The sequence below is a fragment of the Orycteropus afer genome, unplaced genomic scaffold (assembly GCF_000298275.1).
Source record: "Orycteropus afer afer isolate SDZICR_OR568_19922 unplaced genomic scaffold, OryAfe1.0 scaffold00078, whole genome shotgun sequence".
Classification (NCBI taxonomy): domain Eukaryota; kingdom Metazoa; phylum Chordata; class Mammalia; order Tubulidentata; family Orycteropodidae; genus Orycteropus; species Orycteropus afer.
The window spans coordinates 5,935,576-5,948,878 of NW_006921665.1; the positions used below are offsets into that span (position 1 = coordinate 5,935,576).

Sequence of the window (13,303 nt, forward strand, 5' to 3'; positions counted from 1 at the left end):
ACGTTGATTGTTTTTCTAATGTGGAACCATCCCTGCATACCTGATATGAACCCCACTTGGTCATGATGAATGATTTTCTTGATATGTTGTTGGAGTTTATTGGCTAGGATTTTGTTGAAGATTTTTGCATCTATGTTCATGAGGGACATTGGTCTGTAGTTTTCCTTTTCAGTGATGTTTTTGCCTGGTTTTGGTATAAAGGTTATACTTGCTTCATAAAATGAGTTAGGGAGGATTCCATCCTTTTCTATGTTTTGGAATAGTTTGAGTAGGATTGGTATCAAGTGTGTGTCAACTTGGCTGGCCTTGGTTGAGTGGTTGGACAGCTGGATGTAGTATTCCCCATGATGAGACTGGTCATCAACTCCATGGTGGAATGTACTGTGAGCAGCTGAGTAGATGCCTTTGGGTATATGGTCTGCTTCCTGTATATAAGTAGCAGCTTTGGGAACAGTCTCTAGCACATGGCATGCTTGGACCCTGCGTGTAACCATGTCATTGTTCAGCAGCCTGCCACATTCTGCCAACTTTGAGACTTTCAATGGACTTAAATTAATGGCCTGCCATGTGGTTTGGTAACATTGAGACTGTGCCATTTTATTTGATGACCTTGGGCTTGTTAGCTTCAGCAGCCAGTAGCTGTCTGAGTGAAGAGATGCCTCTAGCTTCAGTGTGCCGGGAGCAAGAGGCAGAGCTGAAGCCCAAGGTTGAGGGGCTTTCACCCAGCCCTAGAGCCTGGCACTTGGAACGTAGACTTATAGCCTCCCAAACTGAAAGAGAATAAAACTCCTGTTTGTTAAGCCGATCCCACTTGTGCTATATTCTTGTCAAGTGGCACTAGGTAACTAGAACATCTTCCTTGTCTCTTATGCTGGTTTTTACTTTAAAATCTATTTTATCAGAAATAAATATTGTCACTCCTGTTGTTTTGTGGTTGCTGTTTGCTCATTATTTTCCAACCTTTGATTTTTAGCTTATTTTTGTCTTTGTGTCTATGATGTGGGAGCTCCGGTGGCATAGTGCCTAAGGCATCTGGCTGTTAACCAGAAGGCTGGCAGTTCAAACCCACCAGCCACTGCTAAGAAGGAAGACTGGGCAATCTACTTCCATAGAGATACCACCTTGGAAACCCAAGGAAGGGTCACTATGATGTATTTTTTGGTTTCTTATTCATTCTGCCACTCTGTTTCCTGGATTGGTGCATTTAATCCATTTATGTTCACTCTAATTATCAACAGGTATGGATTTTTCTGTCATTTGTGTGTGTGTGTGTGATGCTGATGATTTCTTTGTCCCATATATTTTTCTGTGCTGTGTTGATTTTGTTTATAGATTTTCATTTCCTTTGTTGCTGTTCAATTTGTGTTTACTGAGTCTTTATGATTTTTTTCTTTTTTTTACTTTGGTGAGAAGATTTATTAATTTTCTTTGTGGTTAACTTATCATTTATTTTTCTCTAAGTTTAAAACAGTCTTTTCTATGTTGATATCATCTTGACTTTCTCTTCATTTAGAAGTTCTGTAACCACACCATTATTCCTTCCTTATGCTTTATGGTTGTTGTCACTTACAGATTGACATCTCTGGTTCTCTATTTTCAGTCTTGTAGGTTATTTTTGAAAATTCTTTATCTGGATTGATTTCTGAGTGATGCTGTCATATGTCTTAATTTCAGGTTGTTGTCTAACACTGAAGGATTCCCTATAGCATTTCCTGTAAAGTTAAACTTGTTTATCTGGAAATGTCCTAATTTCACCATCATATTTAAGTGACTCTTTTTTGGGTTTGCAGGCCTTCTTGAATGGGTATCTTCTTGTCTTTCATGATATTAGGAATGTGGTCTGCCAACAAATCTTTGACAATTTTCTCCCTTTCTTTTTGTCTCTGTTCTGTAATTCCAATCATGTATAACTTACTCCTTTTGATGGTGCCCCACATATTGTTCACACTTTATTCATTTTTCTTCATTCTTTTTTCTGACTGTTCTTCTATCAGACTCGTTGGCATCAAGGGATTTGTCTACTACTTTGCTGATTCTTTTCCCCATTGATTCATTTCTATTCCTCTGTCCATCCAGTGTATTATTTCTGAAATGTTAATGTTAATCCTCTGGATTTCTACTGGTTGTTTTTGTATGCTTCTGTCCATTTACTTTGGTGATTTGTTTTTGTATTGTTTTCCTGAATTCTTCTAGTTTTGTCTGTGTTTTCTGATTTTGTCTATGATTTCCTTGCTTTTGTCTGTGCTTTCCTTATTATCTCCATTAATCTGTTGAAACGTCCTAAATATAATTCTTGTGAATTCTTTTTCAGGCAGTTCTAGCACCATTTCTTTCTCAGGAAGGTTTTCTGGCCCTGTATTTTGGTCACTTGCTTGAGCCATCTTGTCCTGTTTCTTTGTGTGGTTTGATGTTGTCTCCAAGACAATGTGGTAATATTGCATTTGCTGGTTTTGCCCTGATTGTTTTTGTTTTGTTTTGAGGTATCTGGGTGGCTGAGGTGGGCATGTTGCTCAGGTTGCTAATTTGGTAGCACTGGGATGCTTACTACCTGTCTCCAGGTGGATCCAGTAGTTGGTGGGATTTGGGTGTGGGTTCAGTGGTCGTGTAGTGCAGCTGAGGATGGGCTGAGCTGCTGTTGGCTACTATCTGTCATTGCAGTGGTGTAGGAGTAGGTAGTGGTACTCACTGGCAATGGCAGCAGGTGTGTTGACTATGGCTGGCTAGTGGGGACAGAGTTGCTGCTATACTGGCTGGGGCAAAAAAGAAAGAAAGAAAAAACAGTGGCATGGCAGCAGGTGCAGTTAGGCAATGCCAACTGTGGAGGCAACAGATGCACTGTACACAATCTGTAGGAGTGTACCCTACCAACTATGGAGGCAGTGAGTGCATGGTGCATGATCCACACAAGCATGCCATGGCCACTGGGGAAGCAGAGTGGCAGGAGGCTACTGGAGAAAAGAGGTGGCCCAGGAAGACTGCTGGGCAGGGGAAAGGCAGTGGAGGAGATGTTACTGGCCACTGGGTGGGTAAGGACACACCTCTGGTCACTAGAAGGGGGTGGGCAGGGGAGAGAGTACACTCCTCTGTCATTGGTCACTGGCATGGGCACCAGTGTACTCCTGGACAAGTACAGCTGGTTATATGGTTCCTGCCCTGACTGAATGCAAGAGGGGCTATTTGTAGTTCAGCATCTCTGGCTACCACCTCACAGGCCTTCCCCTCCACATAAGTACCTAATCCAAAGGACCAGGAACAGTGCTGGTGAGTGGTTCTATCCCTATTTACTGGCTCCCTCCCTCTTCTGTGGTCACCTGAGTCTTTGGAGTTCTTGCTGCTTCTCTCTTCACTTTCCATCCTTATATCTAACTCATGTTCTGCTCACCTTGCTTCCCTGTGATTTCTCTACATGTGTCTCTGTCTCATTGGGTAGCCTGTGAAGTCTTCCTGTGTTTCTCACCTCGAAATGCAGCCTGTAATGTCTCAAAATAGCCATGCTGTGCCAGGTCAGGTGGCAGGGCACCTCTGCTCTTGTTGTTCACTGCTTTCATTCAGTTTCCTCTTTTGATTGGTATTTTTTCTAATTCTTTATCCTTCATTTGATACTCAGGATTCCAGGATTATCAACTTTATCTATTTTACTATTTTGGGTCTTCGTTGTAGAGGGATAGTGTGGAGTGCCTAACTAGGTTGCCATCTTAGCTCCTCCTCTATTTTTCTTGAGCACCACAGTTACTACCTGTCATAAAATACATACATAGTTACTTATTATTGGTGTTTTCTATTGGAGTGTACACCAATAGGACTGGGAATTTGGCTTGTTCACTTTTATAGCCTATAGCTTTAGCATTAAAGATAGTGCCTGGCACACAGTAGGTACTGATTAATAATAATTGTTGAATGAATAATAAATGACTCCATGCAACTGTGATGTCTGCATTATGTCCTGTATTTTTCTGTTATTTTTCTAAGGCTGTTAATAGGCCTGCTTCTAACATTGTATTCCATTTCTAATCTGCTGCTGGTTGTAAACCATATTAAGAAAGCTTATTAGATTTTTTTCCAAAGCAAGTATAAATAGGTTCAGCATAAAGTCTTGCAGCACCTTCCTCTTATTCACATGTATAAATTGCAAGAGGCAATAGAGGATAGTAGGGGCTAAGAGCATGGACACAGGAGCATGGCTCTGAATCCCAGCTTTGGTACTCATTACCCATATGACCTTTGGGCAAGCCGCTTAACCATTGTGTACCTCAGTATCTAAACGGAACTTCTCCAGATGGGACTTCAAACTGGGTTTAGAACCAGTCAGAACCTGATAAGTCAATTAGCAATTATGGAATCAGAAACTTGTACTATGTTCTGAAGACCTGACTATTGTTAAACTGTTTATATTTTTTACATCCATTTTTTTCTTAGTTTTTATAAGGATACCTTTGATAATTTCTAACTCCTGAAACAAGTTTTTTACCCAAGATTGGGAAAGAATTGGGAAAGGGATGCAGGGCAACCTAGTTTCATTCTTTTAGGAGGACAAAATTGTGGGAACTATGGGGGTTCAGAGAAGGGGGACCTCGGATATAATGACTCATTCCCACAAAGATGGAGTCCCTGGGTGGTGCGAACAATTAATGCACTCAGCTGCTAACTGAAAGGTTGGAGCCTTGAGTCCTCCAGAGTATGTAAGAAGGAAGGCCTGGTGATCTCCTTCTGAAAACTCAAGCCATTGAAATGCTTATGGAGCCAAGTTCTACTTTAACATACATACATGAAGTAGCCATGAGGTGGAATCAATTCAATGGCAATTGGTTTTTTCACACAGATACACTCTATCGTGTGCTCTTCTCTGCTCACTCCTTAGAGGGCTATGCCTGAGCTTTGCTAATGAGGTTCTTGTAATCTCCAACTCTCTTCACTTTCTCAATAGTTATATGGTAGTTTAATTAATTTTAAATTCTTGATGTTCTCATTACATCTGTATCATGACCTCTGGTAGGTCCTCATGACCCTCCAGTTCTAAGTTGGGAATATTCTTTTTGACGCTTACCTGCCAACCTGACCCAAACCATCTTCTATCAACTTATACTATATCCAGTCCCTTCTGTTCTTTGTTCTGGGAAAGTTAGCTGTCTGCATCTGGTCTTTGTATACCTAAGTCACTATCCAAGGTGGCCCTATGCCTAGAATAACCTTTATTTTTCTGCCTAACAAGTCATGTTTCTTTAAGTCAAATTTCCAAACTGAATTCCTCCCAGAAAATTTACCTTATTAGTCCTTCTAGTTTTTCTATTAATAGCTCCAATTCATTCTTGCCTTGAGGCATTAAAGTTATGACATGTATGTTTAATTATTTTATTGGTGATATACCTTTCCCTTCCTGCATCTCCCATGAACTTCTTTAAGGCCACAGCCCTCCTTATTATATCCCCTAAGCTCCTTGTATAAGGGCATCCACTTTCTGGGCACTCAAAGAATTATTGTTGATGGATCAACTAGTGGGGAAAAACCAAGGAAAGATGATGCTATTATAATGAATGGAAAATGAAATGACTTACTATCATCCACAGGACAAAAGGTAATGTTTACCCAGTCTGAATGCTCATCTGCAAATTCAGTCCTGACTCGCAAGGTATGGTAACCATACTTGGAAAGATGGGAGAAATCGCATTCTGTCAAGGCAGTACTCTTGCATGTATCTTGGAAGCTGTTGTAACTACAAAAGCAGAAAAATAAAGTCATGGTAATTCTAACTCTGGTCTCTGAGGATGACTGGTCCTTTATACCCACTGCTACCAAAGACTGATAGAGAATAATGAGAGAAAAATGATGCCAATTCTGAATCATCAATTTTATATGTATATACAAATCAGTCTTAGAGGAAGTACAGCCAGTATGCTCTTTAAAAGCAAGGATAGTGAGACTGTGATTTGCTTAATTTACACACATAATCAGAAAAGACCAATTGCTACATTATGTTTGGTAGAGCAGAGGAACAATGAAAGAGAGGGTGCAGTGTAGTAAATTACCTGGTATGGCTTTTCTAGCCATAAGTCTTTGTAAACTCCATGGTGGAATTTGCTGTGAGCAACTGAGGAACTCCTGATTCTAAAAGTTATCCACCTGGGGTATTTCTGTTGAGAGTGGCACAAAGCAATGTTCTGGGAAGTTCACTCTCTCTCAGGTGGTTAGAATTCTGATGTTATGATTGGTTAGTTTGGCCACTCTGCCAGGCTCAAAAGGAGGCCTCCCAAAGGCAGAAGAGGTCTCTCTGACTGCTGGCTGAGAAAGATGTGCTGCTGAGAGAAATGCACTCCTGAGAAACACACACTGCTGAGAAAGAGACACCAAGAGACACACGCTGCTATGAAAGAGACACCAAGAGACACGCACTGCTAAGAAAGAGACACCGAGACACAGGTTGCTGAGAGAGACACTGAGAGACATGCACTGCTGGGAGAGTGGCTCTTGGCTGAGAGATGGCAGGCTGAGAAAGATTGAGCATTTTTCCTGAACTTGAATTATAGCCTGGTGCTTCCTTAATAAACCCCATAATCTGTGAGTTCTGTATGGCCACTGCAGTGAATTATCGAACCCAGCAGAAAGGTGGCGAGTGCTGCAGGAGGAACAGTTGGTGTCAGGGTTGGTGAAGAGGCAGGAAGGAGGCAGCATGTCTGGCCTCGCAGGAATAGGCCTCGGGCTACTCATGGTAATTCTGTCTTCCTCTTGTGCAGTTAGAGGAGGTCAGAAGATGTGGCTTCCCTGCCCCTTCAGCAGAGGCAAAACCTCCGTAAGATGGATTGACATGATGGCTACATCAATGGGATCAAACATACCAACAATTATGACTATGGTGCAGGACTGGGCAGTGTTTTATTCTGTAATACGCAGGGTTTCCATAACTCAGAACCAACTCAATGGCAATTAACAACAATGGATATATTTATATTTTTCAAACTGTACCCCATGGAACCCTAATGACCCTTGAGATACTGTAAAGCATTTCCTTGTCAATACACTGCTGCAACCATATATGAATTACCATCAGCAAAATTTTACTTGCGCATGATATTAGTGATACTCTTCGATAATTTCCACATTCTGTTGGATCACCTTTCTTTGGAATAGGTACAAATATATCTCTTCCAGTCAGTTGGCCAGGTAGCTGTCTTCCAAATTTCTTGGCATAAAGTAAGTGCTTCTAGAACTTACATACCATAGGCAAAAATAAGTTGTAGAACAACCCTTCCTTCTTAAACTCTCTAATATTCTTGCCAAGTAGTGTAGGAGCTTAACACACCATGATGCACTTACTCAATGGACTACCATGCAGCTGTAAACAAAAATAGAAGGAACAAGAATGTTCTCTTTAAACTGATAAGGACTGATTTCCTGGATATACTGATAAGTGGAAAAAATGCAAGATACAAAAGAATGTATTTATTATGCTACCTTTTGGGTAAGAAAGGCAAATAAGAAAGCATACATATATCTGCTTAGCTTTGAAAACATGCACACATGCACATACACACACACACACACACACCACAGAGAGGATACACCAAAAACTATTGACAATGGTTATGTACAAGGCGTTGGGCAATGGGAAAACGGGGTAGAAGGAGTAGAGGAGGAAGTGATATTGTCCTGGGTATACCTTTGTGTATAATTTTGACTTTGGAATTGCATTAATGTCCTACATAGTAAAAAAAAATAATTAACTAACTAATTAATGAGGGTGGGAGAAAACCCCTAAAACTGAATACAAATAGAAACAAAAGAACTGGCTATTTCAAATGAATAGAGTAAGTTCAATGAAAGGAAAAAAAAAAAAAGAACTTATCTAAAATATGATAGTATATGGACTCTAAACACCCAATGCAAAGAAAAAAAAATGTAAACAATTTATGAACCTTCCCAGTAGGTTTGTTTTTCATAGACATACAAGAACAGGAATTCTAAAATTCTGGGTATAGTAATTCTGAAACTGTTTTTGTTGAGCAAGCAAGTAAGTGTATAGATGTCTGTTCTCACTGTGAGATATATAATATGGACTGAGGTAAGGTAAAGAAGAACTCCTTGGGCCTAGAAGTTGTGACCCCCTTACTAGCTATAAGCTTATTATAGCTTATTACACCTGCCTTCCAGAGAAAATAAAGCCAATGTGGCACATGTTAAAAACTGGTAAATCCTATTTGGAAGTCCTTGGACCATACTTGAAAATTTGAAATTTTCAGGTAGCTTGGAATGATTTCAAACTAAAACATTAAAAAGGAAAGAAAACAAAAAGCCACAGGGACAAAACTATCTTATTTACCTTTCTATTTCTGTTCTGAGGTCCCTAGGTAGCACAGATGGTTTGCACTCAACTACTAACCTAAAGGGTGGCAGTTCAGACCTATCTATTGGTGCCGTGGAACAAAGGCCTGCCCATATATGTTTGCAGAATAAAAACTGAATGACGAGTATGGGGTTCATAGGATCTTGGTCCTCAGTTTTCTCCTACCTACCTTACGGAGCTGTTCATCTCTGCATGTTTCCGAGTCAAACAGGGAATAGGTGTATTGGATCCTTGGCCTGTGGCCTCCTCTGTTGTCTGTATCTGCCATAAAGGTGTACCCTCTGCAGTCTAGCCTATGCTTATAGTGGCAGGCTGCCAAAGGAGGGCTGACATTGACTTTTGTCATAAAGCGCAGGGAAACAGTGGGAGGCAGGACAGGTACAGGAAGGCAGACCACCACTGAGATCACTCTGTCTTCTGACACTCACCCTTCCTTTATAAGCCTCCACTGTTTTCAGAGAACTAGTCATGTAACAGCCAATCACTGTCTTACTTTCAATCTCAGGAGATGGCCTTGGGGACTTATGGAAAATCTAATATGTGTTGCTGTCTCCAGGCCCCTGTAGAAGGGCAAACGACCAAAACAAAAAATTACACGTAGCTATGTAGATGGATTTTGTGTGTTTCCAGAGGTATGAATCCTAGACTTTCTAATACATTTGATGTGGAAAAACAGAGGTTAAAATCCAGAGTAACTGAGCATCCACTGACAAATGATCCCATCTCCTCTATACTGGAGCACTGTGTTATAATTTACTAGAGGTTGCTGGGTGATAAGATGGCTAAGGTCTTCCTGAACATTTTTCATACCTCGGTTTTCCTGGAGAATTTTTAGCTGTAAACTGTTGACTTGTAGCAACACATCTCTAGTAACTGGAGATGCTACCAGTGGCACTGTTCTCTTAAAAACCATGCTGTTAGTTTTAGGTGTCGTCAAGTCAATTCTGATTCAGAGTGTCCCATGTGACAGAGAAGTACTGCCCCTTAGGGGTTTCTGGCTGTAATCTTTACAGGAGCAGATTGCCAGGGCATTTTCCCACAGAGCCTCTGGGTGGTTTTGAACCATGAACCTTTCAGTTAGCAGTTAAGCACTTAACCACTGAGCCATCAGGGGTCCTTACATTGTGACAAATGAGCTATGTTCTGTGTAGCACCAGGCTACCAATGTGGCCAATTACATTTACGTCTCTATGATACGATGTTTATATCTACCAGTAGCCCTGAGATAAATACAGAAGCATATCTAAGATATGGCAGGTGTGGCACATCCCCTGGGTGCCACCTGAAGGGGGTACCACCAAGCAGTTTCTATTAACCACTGTACTTTCCATTGCCAGCTGTGAGAGAACATTCAGCAAGTTTAAACTAGTATTTCTGAATATGAGAGCCTCCATGGGTCATGGCAGATTGTGTTTATTTTGCTCTGTTTTAGTGGGGCTGTGGTTAAGGCATCAGGGTACTAACCAAAGGGTCAGTGGTTCGAACCTACCAGCTCTACGGAAGAAAGATGAGGCAGTCTACTTCTGTAAAGATTTACAGCCTTGGAAACCCTATGGGGGTCGCTATGAGTTGGAATTGACTCAATGGCAGTGGGAGTACAGAAAGAGAAGAAACTGAAAAAAAAAATGACTACGCACATCATAGACCAATTTTCTTCAGTCACAGCAAGGAAGGTGCAGTTGCAATTTTCATATAGTATCATAATATGTTAAGTAAAAGATTAAAAACTTGACTTGTATTTTTCAGCTGGTATTATGGTAAAGTTATCTAAAAGATGGGTGTCAGATGTTTGGACAGGGGTACAGTTTCAATGTTTGCCATAGATGCTATCTTCCATAGATACAGCTCTGGATAAATAGCCAAACCATGAACCACCACCACAAGCAAAAATGAAAACGAAAAGCTGACCACAAGAATTTCCCATGCAGAAGGAAAAAGGTCAAGAAGGCAGCTCTCTGTGTTATTATGATCTCGTGTCAACAGCAGTCAGAACCCTCCTGTAGCCCAGCCCAGTAACAAGGCCACCATCCTCCTATGCCTCTCACCTTAAGCACTGCCACACCCACCTTTGGAATTGAGCTGTGTAAGTCAGGTTTCCTTTGGGAAAAGCAGGAGACTCCCACTGTAGGATGTTCCTGAGATTAACTGAATTCATTCTGACATTTTCTGGAGGAGGCACCATTCCTAATGCTGTAAAATTACAGAAAAACATTTGCTTCAAAAAGTTGCCCAAGAAAATGACCACACACAAACCTGGGTCTGCCCTATTGTTCCATGTCTTAAAATGCCATGGGAGTTAGAGAGAGAGAGAGAAAGACAGACAGACACAAAGTAATATTGGAGAGGTAAACAGGGCCAGACCATGCTGGGCCTTGTTAGGTGCTAAACAGTTTGGATTTTACTTGAAGAACCATGAGAAGAAATTGCTGGGGTGCAAGAGTGAAGTGGCAACAAATAGGGTGACTTGGATTTGGGTGGTGATAGAAAGGTATAAGGAGGTAGTGTGCGGTAGATGGATTTTGTGTTTATTTCCAGAGGTATGAATTCTAGACTTTCTAATACATTTGATGTGGATAAAACAGGTTAAAATCCACTTCTGGCTGAAGCACCTGGTCCCATACTAGCCATGTGGCCTCCGATGCTGGAGAAAGATTCAAACAGGGATGGCAGAGAGACAGCGTGATGAATATACCTGAAATTATTTTTAAATAATTAGAAATTATTTTTAAACCTCCTCAATTATAAAGACTTTCAAATATACACAAAAGTAGAGAGAAGAGTATAATAAATCAGTACATACTCATTACCCAATCACTGCCAAGAGAGATATAAACTGGAGTCATGGATCTATAGCTGGTTTTAATACTCGGGTTGTGCTGAAATCTTCCCAGGAAATATTTTAGGGGAAGGAGAGAAGAGAGCTTGGGAATGAACTTAACTACACAGGTGTTGGCCTGTACCAGACCCTGTAAACTCAATGAGGGTTTGATGATAGCTAAGGGGGGAACATTTTGGGCCTTTCGGAAAAACAACTTTAATTGTTGGGCTTGTGGGCTCAGGGCTGTGGTCTCAGGGGGCATCAAACTCAATTGGCATAACATACTACACAAAGTCATTGTTCTACATCCTACTTTGGTGAGTAGCACCTGGGGTCTTAAAAGCTTGCAAGTGGCCATCTGAGATGCAGTAATTGGTCTCTCCTCACCCGAAGCAAAAAAGAATGAAGAAAACCAAAGCATGGAAACGATTAGTACAAGGCACTAGTGGACTACGTGACCCTCAGCCTACATGACCCTGAAACCAGAAGAACTAGATGGTGGCTGGCTACCACTGTCAACTGCTTGGAAGGGATCAGTGTAGGAGATCCTGGATAGAGTGGGAGAAAAATGTGGAATAAAATTCAAAATCATACAAAAGGCCAGCCTTACTTGTTTGATAGAGACTGGTGAAACCACCAAGACTATGGCTTGAAATTGAACTTACTCCCGTAGCTTCCAGCCAAACAACGTTGTTGTGTTGTTAGATGCCATCAAGTCAGCTCTGACTAATATTGACCCTATGTACAACAGAATGAAACAGTGCCCAGTCCTGTGCCAGCTTCACAATCCTTGCTATACCTGAGCCACTCTTGCAGCCACTGTGTCAATCCATCTCACTGAGGGCCTTACACTTTTTCACTAACCCTCCACTTTACCAAGCATGATATCCTTTTCCAGGCACTGGTTCCTTAGCCAGGCATATTTACATCAAGTAGGTATGGCATATAGCAACAACAACATGCACACTCCTTAGAACAATCAATCATAGGAGATCAGAAGGGCAATATTTCCACAGGGAGATAGTTCAGAGAGCAGGAATGCAGAAGGAAAAAGGACACAGGGAAGGGAAAGGGTAAGCACAGGGTGGAAGTGGGAAGAGAGCTGTTACATTATGGCGATTATACTTAATGTCATGAAACAAAATGTGCATGAACTGGTGTATGGACAATGAATTTGCTCTGCAAACTTTCACCCAAATCACAATAAAATAAATAGATGAAACAAAAAAACAACTTTAGTTAGTGACGGCCCACCAAGGGTGCTTCAGGAGGAGAGAGAATAAAAAAACATTGGTATCCTACTCCTAAGGACATCACAGTCCAGACGGTCTGTAATCCGCTGTGAGCTGAGGCTTCCTCCTCAGTTACAGGAAAGATACCAGCGGCAGAAGCAGAGCCACTTAGCAGCCTCCCCGCACTTAGTCATTTTCAATGCTCCTATGGGAACCTATGGTAGCATAGTGCCTAAGGCACTTGACTGCTAACCAGAAGGCTGGCGGTTCAAACCCCCTCGCAAGGCAGGTTGGGCAATCCTACTTCCGTAGTGATACTGCCTCGGAAACCCAAGGAGGGGTCGCTATGAGTCGGGGCCGACTCGATGGCAAATAACAACAACAACATGGGAACCTACAGGAGATCGGCTGGCTCAGTCACTGGTTAAGGCATTCTGCTGCTAACCAAAAGGTCTCCGGTTGGAACGCTTCCGTAAAGATTTACAGCCACAGTAAGCCTATGAGGCGGTTCTACTCTGTCCTACAGACTCGCTATGAGTCAGAATCGACTCCATGTCAGTGGACTTTATGAGGACCGAACAAGGCAATCCCAGGGACGATCACTGCCGGGGCTTTGTAGCACAGCGCGTCTCGCCCTGCCCCCAAATGCAACTGGGGTCGGGATGTGGTCCCCAAGCCCGGATGGGGAGGCACGCAGCGCCCAGACAAAACCGCACCTGGGAGTCCGCCCGCGCCCCTCCCGCACACGTCTCACCTGACACCAGCAGGCAGCCGCCCAACCAGCTTGTAAGAGTCCGCGCCATGGTTGCACCGGAGCCCAGTAGGGCCTTTGGGGCCCACACACTGATGCCAGACTCTGGTTCCAGCGCCCCGCCCCGCCCCGCCCCGCCCCGCCCGTTCCCGGAAGTGGCTGGGGGC

The 13,303-nt window shown here is 42.3% G+C and overlaps 1 protein-coding gene across 1 annotated transcript in view; it reads right to left on the reverse strand.

The window, feature by feature from the left end:
- Nucleotides 1-13,188, reverse strand: part of IL10RB (interleukin 10 receptor subunit beta) — a 61,208-nt gene extending 48,020 nt beyond the window's left edge. Inside the window, exons 1-3 of the mRNA XM_007941307.2 lie at nucleotides 13,140-13,188; nucleotides 10,402-10,525; nucleotides 5,553-5,710 (exon numbers count right to left, since the gene is read on the reverse strand). Coding sequence (XP_007939498.1) covers nucleotides 5,553-5,710; nucleotides 10,402-10,525; nucleotides 13,140-13,188 — 331 coding nt within the window. The remainder of the gene's footprint in view (nucleotides 1-5,552; nucleotides 5,711-10,401; nucleotides 10,526-13,139) is intronic.
- Nucleotides 13,189-13,303: the final 115 nt, after the last annotated feature.